The sequence below is a fragment of the Podarcis gaigeae genome, assembly GCF_964106915.1.
Source record: "Podarcis gaigeae genome assembly, chromosome: 13".
NCBI classification, from domain to species: Eukaryota; Metazoa; Chordata; class Lepidosauria; order Squamata; family Lacertidae; genus Podarcis; species Podarcis gaigeae.
In genome coordinates, this window is record NC_139689.1 from 3,934,959 (window position 1) to 3,949,606 (window position 14,648).

Genomic DNA, 14,648 nt, shown 5'->3' on the forward strand with positions numbered 1-14,648 from the left:
CTGGAACATTTGGGGCTTTTAATTTGGAAAAGTGAGCAAGGGTTGACATGATAAGAGGTGTAAAAAATTATGTGTGGCTTGAAGAAAGTGAAAAGTTTGTCTCCTTTTCCAGAACCCAAGGAAGGTCAACCAAGGAACCTGAATGTTGGGACAGGCAAAAGGAACTACTGTTTTCCAACAGTGCATAGATAAAAGCACAAATCTATAGTGTGAGCACAGTTGGATGGCTTTAAAAGGGAATTAAGACAAAATCATGGAAGACAGGGCTGTTGGTGTCTACTAGCTGCGATGGCTAGATGTCCTCATTAGTCTTCTGAATACCAGTTCTTGAGGTCCTGCTTGCATGCGTCCCAGAAGCAGCTGATTGCTCACCATGGGAACAGAATACTAGATTTCACGGGTCTTTGGTCTTATCCGAGGTTCTTGTGTCATTGTCAACATCTTGAACATCTCACTGGACATGCCCACATCATACGCCTCAACGTGGCATTTGCAGCATTGCACTTCCAGCATCTACCAGTAATAAATAATGCCTTGCTGTAAAGACATTGTGGAGTCCAACATAACTGAAACATCATTTTTTTGCTGGGATAATCTCAATTTTAAGTCCCTGGGAAGGAGCCACTTAGCTCAGGAGTGGAGGGTGCTGTATGCATGCAGGAAGTCTTGGGGTAAAAGACATGGGAGCTGCCGTTAATTCAAGTAGACACCACTAGAGTACATGGGCCGGGGACATGGCTTAAGCCAAAACAACCCCGTATCTTCATGTACTGTAAAGGCCCAGCAAAATTAAGCAGCCTCAGTTGCTCTCTTTGGCAAAAACTGATTTTTTGCAGGTGGGAGACTACAGCCAGTTTCTTTGCTCATATGTAAAAATACGTCCAGCAATGGGCTTGAGCATGGGTAGGCAAACTGAGGCGCAGGGGCCGGATCCGGCCCAATCGCCTTCTAAATCTGGCCCACGGATGGTCCGGGAATCAGTGTGTTTTTACAATGTGTGCTTTTATATAAAATGCATCTCTGGGTTATTTGTGGGGCATAGGAATTCATTCATTCCCCCCCCGCTAAATATAGTCCGGCCCCCCACAAGGTCTGTAAGAAGTAGCGGCGCAGACTCAACTCCCCTATTATCTGTGTGGCATTTTGAACTATCCTGTTCATTTTACCTTTTAGAACCGATTGCTTATGCATTAAATATTTAGAACTAATGTAAAGTAAGCAACAGCCGTATAAGAGTCTATTCTTTATATACAAATATTTTTTCTTGGAAATACAAACATTATCATGCGCACGCACACACAAACATGCCTGTAATCTCGAGAGTCTCTTCCTCCGATTAAATACACAGAAAACAGAATCCTTTGCACAGTCCCGAGGGAAACCCTTTTTACAAAGTGGGTGTCCTCCCCCCCCCCTTTCTTGCTTCCATTTAGTATTTTGAGTGCTGGGTGGCTAACGTAGCCTATGGAGTGATGCAGTCCATTTGCTCTTGTTTTAAAAGCCCACCTTTAATAGAAAAGTAGTCCTAACCCACCATGGGGTTTAAGTGCCATGGTGAAAAGTGCTGAAGAATCAGTGCAAAGCTCAAACCACTAGAAAGTTCACTACACGTGTTCAATTCTGGATTGGTAAGATGGTGTGGACTCCCGATGGCACGGCTTCACAGGCCCTGTTCTACAACATTAAAATCCCTTTATAATTTCCATCGCTCCCAGCCAAGAAACCCTGTGTTCCCAGGCTCAGCGTGTTTTCAAAGATGTCCTTGCGAGGCTTAGGGTGAAAACCACCAATGGTTTCAAACCAGTTTGGCAATACCTGAAAACGACTAGGTTAGCCAGGTTCCCTGCGGTTTAATACTTGCCATTTACGATTAATGCCAAACGATATAAATACATATCCTTGCAGCTGTTCTGCCTAGAAGAGAACTTGTTATTTCACCTTCCCAAGTATTGCCCTTGAGGTAGGGTGTGGGGTTGGGCTTTGTAACTGGTGAGGCCAGGACATTTTTCCATCTGGAACTCAGTTCCGGCACATCTCAGGTGAGTGCTATTGCAATTTTAAGACAGTGGCCATGTACACCAGCCTTTCTCAACCTGCTGCCCTTCAGATAATTTAGACTACAACTTCCCACCAGCTCAGGTTGCAATGGACCAAGAGGCCTTCCTGGAGTTCTTTCTCTCCTCCATTTTTGTTTTGCAAGCAAATTACCTTTTCACCTTCCAGAAAACCAAGCTATACATTTGGAATCAAACTGATAACATTGATCAGTTGGCAATAATAGAGGATGAACCACACCCTGACGCAATCACCTAAGTTTGAGTTTTTCTTAAAAAAATATGTGACCCTTGTAAGCAAGACACACTGAAATAAAGGAAGGGGAAATCCTTGCCGCAGATTCTCTTCTTCACACGAGAAGCCTTTTTGAACTGCTATGGACCATTCGTAGAGCCCTATAAACCACAGGGCTCTATGCGCTGTCCATGCGCTCTTGAGAGCAACAGGCTTCCATGATGGGATGTCACCATCTTTTCACTGCTTCCTCATAATCTGCTCTGGGAGGTTTGCGGGAGCCTCTGGAGTAGATGGAAGGAGGTGAAATCCCGTTACACAAGTCCACCCACGTAACTTTAGATTCTGCTCATAGTGAGACCTCTTGGTTTATTCATGGCGTGTGGCAGTTTGCGTTTCTCTGCGCCGGCACGCTAACCAAAGCAACCATGAGAACAGGAAGCGATTGCTGTAACATCCTCCGCAAGTGGCCTTGCCACTGGTTTAATATTCCTTGCAGGAGGGAGTTCCAGAACTGCAGAATAAGCTGTTGGGGGCAGCGGCATAGCGTGGGTTGTCAGCACCCGGGGCAAGGCAAGTAATTTGCGCCCCTAACCTGCCGCCGCTGCCAGCTTCTTCTTGCTGCTGCCTGGGCTGGAGTATTTACAGTAAGGTAGCCACGGCGGCGGCGGCGGGTCCGTGTCAGGTGATCTGAGGCGAGTTGCCACTGGCGCTGCTGCCCAAACGACGCCGCTTGCCCGGAGGAGGAGGGCAGAGAGGCGAGGAAAATGCAACATGGCCCAGCAGCTGCAGCAGCAGCAGCAGCGGCGGCAGCGGGGCTGTGAGGAGGGGCTGCCTGGTGCGCCCTCCGCGGCCTTGACGCGCAGGGACCGCGGCGAGCGCTGAGAGCCGCTGCCTGCCAGACGCCTTCAGCCCGGACGCGCGCACAGCTCGTCGGTTCCGCGAGACATGGGGCTCTGCTACAGCCTGTGCCCGAGGCTCTTCGGCGACTCCGGAGGCGGCGAGCGCCCCCCAGATGTTGCGCCCGGTGCGGCCGGCCCCCCCTGCACCCCCCACGCCACGCCACTGGTTGGGGGCATCCGTCGAGATGGCCTTGACATTCAAAGCTGGAGAATGGGTGACACATCCTCCTCTCTGCACCTACTCTTAGGCCACAGTCACGCTATGCAACGTTGAAAACACAACTGATACCTATTCAAACAGTCATGGCTGCCCCCCAAGGATCCTGGGAGCTGTAGTTTGTAACAGATGCTGAGCATCGTTAGGAGACCCCGCTAGTCCCTGTCCCGGAACTACAATTCCCAGAGTCCTCCATGAAGAGGAACTGATTGTTAAACCACTCTGGGAATGGGCCTGGGGGGGGGGGGTTTCCAATGATTTGGCACCATTAGAAAACTACAGTTCCCATACAGTAGAAAACTACATAACCAACACTGATTAAAGCGCATGGGGCCTTGGTCTGCGCCCTTACTTCCCGTTCTGAGCTGTATTCTGACCCCCTTGCCCTACTTCACCCCCCCACAGAGTCCTCAACAGAGGAGTGTTTAGGCAACACACATGGTGGTCGCTAAACACGTCCAAGGCAGCCATTGTTGCTGTTGCTAGGCAACCACGGTGCAGGCGAAAATGGTTTTTTGGGGGGCTTGAGACCCCAGCAACGTCACTACTGACCATATTACATCTCCATAAGCATCCAGGGATGTTTTTATTCATACCCACCCTCCAGTTCTTAATTTCTAGAAGGAGATGGGTCAGCCCTTGGGCCTAAAATCCCTGACCCCTCCCCACACCCCAAAACGGGGTGATGGGAGAGGCCTGAGCGTGGCTCCTTAGGGTGTGAGTGGGAAAGAACTCAGCACATGTTCTGGGGCATTCTTTCCTCAGCTGCTTGTGTAAGTCAGGGCTGAGCCCTGGCTCGATGCGGAAATGGAATCAACATATAAATAACCCGAAAATCGGTGAGAAGATTAATTTAGTCGCTGTCCTCAGAATTATTACTTCCACCCCACCGTCCCCTTTTTCAAATTCAGCCTATGCCTTTGAACTTTGCTTTTGGGGAGAATGCGTTTCCTGGATCTCGACAGCACCTCAGCCTCCCAGGGCGTCCGCTCTCAGTGCAAATCCCCCACGATCCTTTATTTACAGAATCGGAACTCGTGGCTCCTGGCTCGACGCCACGAGCTTCTTGTCCTCCGAAACAAAGAAAGTGGGGCGAGGGGCCTGTGTCCCCCACGCACCACAATGCCCACCCTGCTTTTTATTAATGTTTTCCCTTTCTTTCTTAAAAAAGATGAAGTTAAAAACGCATCCAGGCTAAAAACTGACCTAATGAAAACAAAGAAAAAAATAGGGTTCAACTCTGACCACGCGCCGGTAAGGCTTGTGGCACCATTAAAGTGCTAGGCAGATCCTGGTACCTCTTGCCAGCTACCCTGAACACCACGGTACATTTGCCGTGTCCTTTGGGCGCTAGGGTTCGCCGCCTGCCCAAACCCTATCATTCATGGGCGTCCGGGCTCAGTTCGTCCAGTTCCGTGTACGGCTTGATCTCTCGTTCTAGCAAAGATGGCGTCCGTCGGAATGTAGCGGCGATCTGGTCGAAGGTGCGGCCTCGCGTCTCGGGAACCTTGATGTAGGTGAAGATCAAGAACACAAAGAGAAGGGCTGCGAAGATGAGGAAGACGTACGAGTGGAGGGCTCCCTGCAAGGAGGAGGAAGAGGAGAGCGTGAGAAACTGTAGCCCTGCCAGGTCTCGCACTGCGCAGGACCTCAAGAGCTCCACAGCTTAGGGGCCGCCACAGAGAAGGCCCTGTTCTCGTACGCATCACCCCCTGAGCCTCCGAGGACGGGGAAACCACCCTGTTATAAGAATTCTAAGGTAGAATCATAGAATCCTAGAGTTGGAAGAGACCCCAAGGGCCATTGAGTCCAACCCCCTGCCAAGCAGGAAACCCCATCAGAGCACTCCTGACATATGGTTGTCAAGCCTCTGCTTAAAGACCTCCAAAGAAGGAGACTCCACCACACTCCTGGGCAGCAAATTCCACTGTCAAACAGCTCTTACTGTCAGGTGGAATCTTCTTTCTTGTAGTTTGGAACCATTGCTCCGTGTCCGCTTCTCTGGAGCAGCAGAAAACAACCTTTCTCCCTCCCTCCTCTCTGTGACATCCTTTTATATATTTGAACATGGCTATCATATCACCCCTTAACCTCCTCTTCTCCAGGCTAAACATGCCCAGCTCCCTTAGCCGTTCCTCATAAGGCATCGTTTCCAGGCCTTTGACCATTTGGGTTGCCCTCCTCTGGACACGTTCCAGTTTGTCAGTGTCCTTCTTGAACTGTGGTGCCCAGAACTGGACACAGTACTCCAGGTGAGGTCTGACCAGAGCAGAATACAGTGGCACTATTACTTCCCTTGATCTAGATGCTATACTCCTATTGATGCAGCCCAGAATTGCATTGGCTTTTTTAGCTGCCGCGTCACACATAGGTCTCAGATATCAAGTAAATGTTCATAAATGTACAAGGCAAACACAACCATGTGTCTGAAATAGTATCAGAGAGCAATCCTGAAGCCATGTTGACTCTCCCAATGACCTCAAATAATCCTCTGCAGTAAGGCAGGAAAATGGGGGAAATTGTCTTTTCGCTTACAAATCCTGTCTTAAAGGCGTATTTGTGTATGAATAGGGTGAGCTTGTGACCTGGACTCAGGAAGTAAAGTATTAACCATCACAAAAGAATGGCCAGGCTGCCCAGGTAATGCAGGTAATCAGTGACCATTATCAGGTATCCTGGCAGACAAGATATCTGCTGAAGACTGCCTCCTTCTGTGATGCAGGTATCATGATGCTACAGGGTGGGCGATTTCAAGAGTCTATATAAGGGCTAGCGGCTGAAACTCACCTCGATCGAGGGGAAACTCATCCCAATGATGAAGTTGCAAGTCCAGTTGGCAAAGCCGGCGACGGCCATGGCAGCCGGCCGCGGACCCTGGCTGAACAGCTCCGCCACAATGAACCAGGGAATGGGCCCCGGGCCGATCTCAAAGAACGCCACAAAGCCAAAGGTGGCCACCATGCTGAGATAGCTCATTGCCGGCACACGATCCTGCGGTGGGTGGAGAGAAACGGGAGGCGCAGCGTCAACCCTCTCGTGACCAAATGTGTCGTATACATATGTAAAATATGTACCTCAGGTTACAGACGCTACAGGTTACAGACTCCACTAACCCAGAAATAGTGCTTCAGGTTAAGAACTTTGCTTCAGGATGAGAACAGAAATCGTGCTCCGGCGGCGCGGCAGCAGCGGGAGGTCCCATTGGCTAAAGTGGTGCTTCAGGTTAAGATCAGTTTCAGGTTAAGAACGGACCTCCGGAACGAATTAAGTACTTAACCCGAGGTACCACTGTACTTTAAAACGAGGAAGATGAAATTAATGGCAAAAGCCAGGGATACCCTCTCCGCCCTAGTATCTTGCCTTTTATGTCCAAGGCATATGTGAGCAGTGCCAGATTTACATATAAGCTAAACAAGCTATAAGGGACGCGGGTGGCGCTGTGGGTTAAACCACAGAGCCTAGGGCTTGCCGATCGGAAGGTCAGTGGTTCGAATCCCCGTGACGGGGTGAGCTCCCGTTGCTCAGTCCCTGCTCCTGCCAACCTAGCAGTTTGAAAGCACGTCAAAGTGCAAGTAGATAAATAGGTACCACTCCAGCGGGAAGGTAAACGGCGTTTTCGTGCACTGCTTTGGTTCGTCAGAAGCGGCTTAGTCCTGCTGGCCACATGACCCGGAAGCTGTACGCCGGCTCCCTCGGCCAGTAAAGCGAGATGAGCGTCACAACCCCAGAGTCGGCCACGACTGGACCTAACGGTCAGGGGTCCCTTTACCTTTAAACAAGCTATAGCTTAGGGCCCCACTCTCTTGGGGGCCCCCAAAAAATGTAAAGGAAAAAAACAACCTGGATGTACATTTCCAAAATATAAGATAAAAAACAAATAAAACAAAACCTACATACAACAACAGTGTTTTGTGTTGTGTAGGCTCCTAGGATGTAAGTCATGGGCCCCGCCTGCTCGCCTGCTCCCTAAAATATCACTGGTTTGCTCCTTTCTATATAGAGGGTGCCTACATTCTGCAAGGACTGGTTGTAGCAATTACTTTGATAAAATACATATTTTGCTATGTGCAAATGGTTTTAGATACCTATTAGGTTCATAAATTACCATATAGTTAGGTCACCAGATTTTTTTTCAATGAATCCGGGGACACTTTTCAACTTCAATGGATTTTGTATGGGGACTGATTTGTAAATCCAGGGACTTGCTGGTAACCTTTCAATATAGCATATATTCAAAACAGAAAAACAATGACAATTTGTTGGTGACAAAGGACAGCTGGACATATAAAGGGCCCCATTACCTTCAGTAGCTTAGAGCCTCATCAAACCTAAATCCGGCCCTGTATGCGAGAGCTGAAACGATGACCCATAGATGAAATAGCCCCAACAGAAGATGAGTTAAATCAACAGTGGATAGGCCTAGGGCATCCTGGTGCCCTCCAGCTGTTTTGGACTACAAATCCCATCATCCAGAGCTAGCGCAATACTGGCTGCGGATGATGGGATTTGTAGTCCAAAGTAGCTGGAGGGTGCCAGCTGGGTGAAGGCTGTCCTAAGGCCAATGAAGGGCTATGTCCTCTGCCCAGTTACTCACCGTCAAACCCTGGGCCACCGTCATAAGGATGGCACACACGGCCATTCCCGCCAAACCCAGCATATGCAAGGTCCGCCGGCCAGCTCGCTCCACCAGGAACACCTGGGGCAGAGAAGAAAAGATGAAGACGGTTGTGAGAAAGAGGTGGAGAGAAGAACTACCGACGAAAGAGGAATGGAGGATGAAATTGATGGACTATGCAGAGTTAGATAAAATTAACAGGAAGGATTCGAAACCTGCGGGACCAGAGATTCTCAGAAGACTGGAGTAAATTTGCGAACTATTTGAGAAGCAATTGCGATGAACAGATTGCGCTAGTAGGATTGCAAGAAGTTGTGTAAGGTGAATTATTCGAAATACTGCAAGAAAGATAATGAGGAGAATTATTAGTTAAGGATAATTAAATGTAATATAATAATAATAATCATCATAATTTTTATTTATACCCCGCCCTCCCCAGCCAAGGCCGGGTTCAGGGCGGCTAACAAGCAATAATAAAAACAAGTTGAATGAATACAACTTAAAAACAAAATTAAAATACAACATTAAAGTATTGAAACATTAAAATATTAAAATGTAGCCTCATCGCAGGAGGAGAAAGAAAAAAGAAAGAGGGGGAGGGAATCAAATTGGCTCCAAGCCAAAGGCCAGGTGGAACAACTCTGTCATACAGGCCCTGCGGAAAGAAATCAGAAATTATCAGAAATATAGAAATTAAGAAATGCATGATAAGCGACAGAGAACAGAAAATCATCAGAGGTGTTGATGGAAGTCTAAAAACATTGTATAAGATGAGAAGTTATGTCGTATGACTGTTGGAACTGATGTGTTAAAAAATTAATAAAAATGTAAAAAAAAAAAGAGAGAGAGAGAAAGAGGTGGAGAAGAGGACGAACTAAAAAAGGAAAGGGAGGGGGTTCAGGTAGTCAAAAGCCTTGCAGAGCAGGAGGCAATTCTTCCAGAGACTGGTGGACTCCAACTCCCAGCAGGCAGTATGGCCCAGTGGTCATGCATGATGGGAGTTGTAGTCCAGCAAGCAACATCTGGGAGACAACCACATTGGTCCAAACTTGCAGCCTTTCTCAACCTGTGGGTCCCCAGATGTTGTTGCTGGAAAGCACACAAGTGCTCTTGAGTTCGAATCCTGCTTGCGGGTTTCCCACAAGCAACTGGCTGCCCCCTGTCAGAACAGGATTCTGGGCTAGGTGGGTGACTGGCCTGATGCAGGGGAATTCCTTTTATGTTCCCAATGCACTGTTATTGCTATTATTAAAGGTAAAGGGACCCCTGACCGTTAGGTCCAGTCGTGAACGACTCTGGGGTTGCGGCGCTCATCTCACTTTACTGGCCGAGGGAGCCGGCGTACAGCTTCCGGGTCATGTGGCCAGCAGGACTAAGCCGCGTCTGGCGAACCAGAGCAGCGCACGGAAACGCCGTTTACCTTCCCGCCGGAGCGGTACCTATTGATCTACTTGCGCTGGTGTGCTTTTGAACTGCTAGGTGGGCAGGAGCAGGGACCGAGCAACGGGAGCTCACCCCGTCGCGGGGATTCGAACCGCCGACCTTCTGATCGGCAAGCCCTAGGCTCTGTGGTTTAACCCACAGTGCCAGCCGTGTCCCACTATTGCTATTTTTACTTTTTATTAAATGCGTATAAAGATTGGCCGGGCAAAAATGATTGCATCAATCAGGGGCTGCTCCAATCAAAAATTCTATACAGAATGGGAATGCTTAGGGGAATATATGAAGAAGTATGGTGTTAAAGCAGAACTCTTAATAGGCAATTTTTAAGCATGTAAGGACAAAAGAAGTAATTATAATTTAACAGTTTTCATGCTATTCTATTTTTTTAATAATAATAATAATAATAATAATAATAATAATAATAATAATTTTTTATTTATACCCCGCCCTCCCCAGCCAAGGCCGGGCTCAGAGCGGCTTACAAGCAATAATAAAAACAAGATGAGTGATTACAACTTAAAAACAAAAATAAAATACAACATTAAAATAATGGAACATTAAAATATTAAAATGTAGCCTCATCGCAGGAGGAGAAGGAAAAGAAAGGGAAAAAAAAAGAGAGGGAGGGAATCAAATTGGCTCCAAGCCAAAGGCCAGGCGGAACAACTCTGTTTTACAGGCCCTGCGGAAAGATATCAGATCCCGCACTGCCCTGGTCCCATGAGGCAGAGCATTCCACCAGGCTGGGGCCAGTGTTGAAAAGGCCCTGGCTCTGGTCGAAGCCAATCTAACTTCTTTAGGGCCTGGGACCACTAGGGTGTTGTTATTTATGGACCTTGAGGCTCTCCGTGGGGCATACCGGGAGAGGCGGTCCCGTAGGTACGAGGGTCCTAGGCCGTGAAGGGCTTTAAAGGTCAAAAGCAGCACCTTAAATCTGACCCTGTACTCCACCGGGAGCCAGTGCAGCTTGAAAAGCACTGGGTGAATATGCTCCCATGGCAGAGACCCCGTGAGGAGCCTCGCTGCAGCATTCTGTACCCGCTGGAGTTTCTGGGACAGCTTCAAGGGTAGCCCTGCATAGAGCGAATTACAGTAGTCAAGCCTGGAAATGACCGTCGCATGGATCACTGCGATTAAAGCAACTAGAAAAAATATTATGATGGGAAAATCTCACACGGGGAAGGGAAGCAATGGGGAGGAGGGGAGGGTTAGGTTGAATTTGGGAAATAAAATAAGATATGGGACAGCAAAGGATATAATAGATTCTTATAGAATAGTAATATATTGTAACCAGAATAGAAGTTCAAAAGGGGAAGTAAATGTATTTTTAGTATTTTCATTATTGTAATAGTTATTATTATTTCTTATCGGTAGAAGGCAATGTTAATTTAGGCTTCTTCGTTTTGCTGTCTATATAATTTTCTTAAGTCAATTAATATATATATATATAATAAAAGATTTGCCAGGAACGGATACAGCAGCGGGAGGTTCTTACCGAAACGACGGTAAACACCGTGTTCACAGCGCCAGCCCCGATGGTGGCGAAGATGGGTTTGTCCAAGCCGGCCTTTTTGAAGATGTCGGTCGAGTAATAAAATATCTAAGAGGACAGAGAGAGAGCGAGAGAGCGGTCAAATGACAGTGTCCCCCAGCAGGGCTGGCCCAAGACATTTTGCCTCATGGGTGGACCAACTCTGCCCCCTTCACAGCCATCAAAACCCCGCCACAAAAAAATTCCACTTCCTCTCCTGCTCCTGTTCAACAGCTTAACTGCTCAACACCTACTTTGTCTCTTTTTTTACCCCAAAAATGAAAGCAGTCTGGAATAGAGTGATGCAGGGAGGGAGCTATGGCCCAAGAGAGGAAAAGAGATGCGAAGGGAATGTTATTGTTGTTTAGTCATTTAGTCGTGTCCACCTCTTCGTCACCCCCTGGACCAGAGCACGCCAGGCCCTCCTGTCTTCCACTGCCTCCCGCAGTTTGGTCAAACTCATGCTGGTAGCTTCGAGAACACTGTCCCACCATCTCGTCCTCTGTCGTCCCCTTCTCCTTGTGCCCTCCATCTTTCCCAGCATCTGGGTCTTTTCCAGGGAGTCTTCACTTCTCATGAGGAGGCCAAAGTCTTGGAGCCTCAGCTTCAGGATCTGTCCTTCCAGTGAGCACTCAGGGCTGATTTCCTTCAGAATGGAGAGGTCTGATCTTCTTGCAGTCCGTGGGACTCTCAAGAGTCTCCTCCAGCTCCATGGACAAAGACAACAGGCGAAGGGAGTAGCTGCTTTAAATCTCCAGGGCCTGATGAGATGCACCCAAGGGTGCCAAAGGAGCTTGCGGGTGTCATCTCAGAACCTCTGTCTATAATCCCAGAGAATTCTTGGAGAACTGGGGAGGTCCCTGCAGACTGGAGGGAGGCAAACGTCCCCCTATTTGAGAATGGGGAGCAAAGAAAACTTGTTTTCTCCTGCTCCTGAAAGTAGGATCTGAACCATCGTGAGAAAGGAGATCCTGACTAAACCTCAGGAAGAACTTTCTCACGGTAAAAAAGGTAAAGGACCCCTGGACGGTTAAGTCCAGTCAAAGGCGACTCTGGGGTTGCGGCGCTCATCTCGCTTTCAGGCCGAGGAAGCCGGCGTTTGTCCACAGACAGCTTTCCAGGTCATGCGGACGGCAGGACAAAACCGCTTCTGGCGCAACGGGACACCGTGACGGAAACCAGAGCGCACGGAAACGCCACTTACCTTCCCGCCACAGCAGTACAGCGGACGCTCGGGTTGTGAACATGATCCGTGTGGGATGCACGTTCGCAACCCGCGTCTACACATGCACGGGTTGCAATTTGGTGCTTCGGCGCATGCGCAAAGCACTATTTAGCGCTTTTGCGCATGCGTGGCCCTTGAAACTCGGAAGTAACCCATTCTGGTACTTCCGGGTTTCGGCAGGTCCGTAACCCCCCCCAAAAAACCACAACGTGAAGTGTCTGCAGCCCGAGGTATGACTGTACCTATTTGTCTACTCACACTTTGACGTGCTTTCGAACTACTAGGTTGGCAGGAGCTGGGACAGAGCAATGGGAGTTCACCCCGTCGCGGGGATTCGAACCACCGACTTTCCGATCGGCAAGCCCAAGAGGATCCGTGGTTTAAACCACAGCGCCACCCGCGTCCCTCTCACGGTAAGAGCCGTTCGGTCGTGGAACGGACTCCTTCGGAGGTTTGAGGGCTCTCCTTGGTTGGAGGATTTTGAGCAGAGGTTGGGCGTCAGGGATTCTTCGGCTGAGATTCCAGCATTGCGGGGGGCTGGACTAGATGATATCTTGGGGTCCCTTAGAACTCGACAGTTCTATTATTCTTCCTCCCTCTGCAGCAAACTCACCGCGTTGACGCCAGAGAGCTGCTGCGATAGCTGCAAGACCACCGCGATCAGCAGGGGCTGCCGGTAGATGCGGCAGCGGAAGAGTTGCGCGATGGAGACTTTGCGCTCCAAATCCATCCTTCGTTTCTCCTCCTTCATCTCTGTCAGAGCCGCGGTGACGTCCACCTGGCCGGTCAGTCGCTTGAGACCTGGGGGGGGAAGAAGAGGGGGTGTCACTGTGTGTTTTGGGGGGAGGTTGAACACGAAGTGAGAGAGATAGGAGGCTCAGGGGGCGGCAGACGTGAAGAAAGGAAGATTACGTGCGAGGGATCAAACAGAAAACTGCCAATATCGAACAATGGCGTGATTCGAATCTGTGGCCCCCCGACTGTATTTGGAGCACTGTGTGTGCAGTTCTGGGTCTCCTTGCCTCGTAAAGGATATTGTAGAGTTGGTCGGCTGAAAACACAACTCTTCCTGCTGGAACTGATGGCTACACAATTAGAAAAAAAGACTATGGAACTTTATTTTGATACAGTGGTACCTCGGGTTAAGTACTTAATTTGTTCCGGAGGTCCATACTTAACCTGAAACTGTTCTTAACCTGAAGCACCACTTTAGCTAATGGGTCCTCCTGCTGCTGCCAGAGCACGACTTCTGTTCTCATCCTGAAGCACAGTTCTTAACCTAAAGCACTATTTCTGGGTTAGCGGAGTCTGTAATCTGAAGCATCTGTAACCTGAAGCGTCTGTAACCCGAGGTATCACTGTATATGATTACAAGCCGTGAGACACTTATATACACAAAGTTGGGAAAATTCATCATTACCTACCATGGAGGAATGGTTGGTTTAAAATTATTGGACCTAGCCGAGATGGCAAAGTTGATGTGTTTAATCAGAGAAAAACCACCGCCAACATTTACTAAAGACTGGAAACTTCTTATCGAATAGGCTTTTTACATGAAAAAGAAAATGGGCTTATGATATCTGGGTTTGAAGATTGAAGATAAGGTTTATAGAAAGTGGATTTGTTGGGAATGGATGCGTTAAATAATCTTCTGCTTTTTTCTTTTCTCTTTCTTACTGTTTTTCTTTTCCCTTCACCTTCCCCACCCCTTTTCTCTTCCTGGTCTGCGTTTTGATTTAGGTTAACTTTTCAGTTTTGATGAAAAGGTATCTGACATTAGCCGTGGTATTTCCCCCCATTTTTTAAAAAAATAAAATCTATTTAAAAAGAAAAGAAAATGATGTTGTAGTCACGTGACTTAGGTGTAACACCTGCATTGCCAGGGGATGTGCTAGAGAACTTTGTGGGGATCCCTCTCTAACTCGGGAAGAAATGGAGGCAGTGAGAGATTTTATTTTCTTGGGCTCCATGATCACTGCAGATGGTGACAGCAGCCACGAAATTAAAAGACGCCTGCTTCTTGGGAGAAAGGCGATGGCAAACCTAGACAGCATCTTAAAAAGCAGAGACATCACCTTGCCAACAAAGGTCCGTATAGTTAAAGCTCTGGTTTTCCCAGTAGTGATGTATGGAAGTGAGAGCTGGACCATCAAGAAGGCTGATCGCCGAAGAATGGATGCTTTTGAATTCTGGTGCTGGAGGAGACTCTTGAGAGTCCCATGGACTGCAAGAAGATCCAACCTCTCCATTCTGAAGGAAATCAGCCCTGAGTGCTCACTAGAAGGACAGATCCTGAAGCTGAGGCTCCAAGACTTTGGCCTCTTCATGAGAAGAGAAGGCTCCCTGGAAAAGACCCTGATGTTGGGAAAGATGGAGGGCGCAAGGAGAAGGGAACGACGGAGGACGAGATGGTGGGACAGTGTTCT

General features: G+C 48.4%; 1 protein-coding gene across 2 annotated transcripts in view; it reads right to left on the reverse strand.

Moving 5' to 3' along the window:
- Positions 1–1,230: 1,230 nt before the first annotated feature.
- Positions 1,231–14,648, reverse strand: part of SLC2A4 (solute carrier family 2 member 4) — a 50,643-nt gene continuing 37,225 nt past the window's right edge. For both annotated transcript variants that reach the window (XM_083706808.1, XM_083706807.1), the window contains exons 7-13: positions 12,836–13,023; positions 10,962–11,066; positions 8,003–8,104; positions 6,196–6,399; positions 3,761–4,990; positions 3,356–3,684; positions 1,231–2,815 (exon numbers count right to left, since the gene is read on the reverse strand). In XM_083706808.1, the coding sequence (XP_083562934.1) occupies positions 4,787–4,990; positions 6,196–6,399; positions 8,003–8,104; positions 10,962–11,066; positions 12,836–13,023 (803 nt within the window). In that variant the 3' untranslated portion in view covers positions 1,231–2,815; positions 3,356–3,684; positions 3,761–4,786. The remainder of the gene's footprint in view (positions 2,816–3,355; positions 3,685–3,760; positions 4,991–6,195; positions 6,400–8,002; positions 8,105–10,961; positions 11,067–12,835; positions 13,024–14,648) is intronic.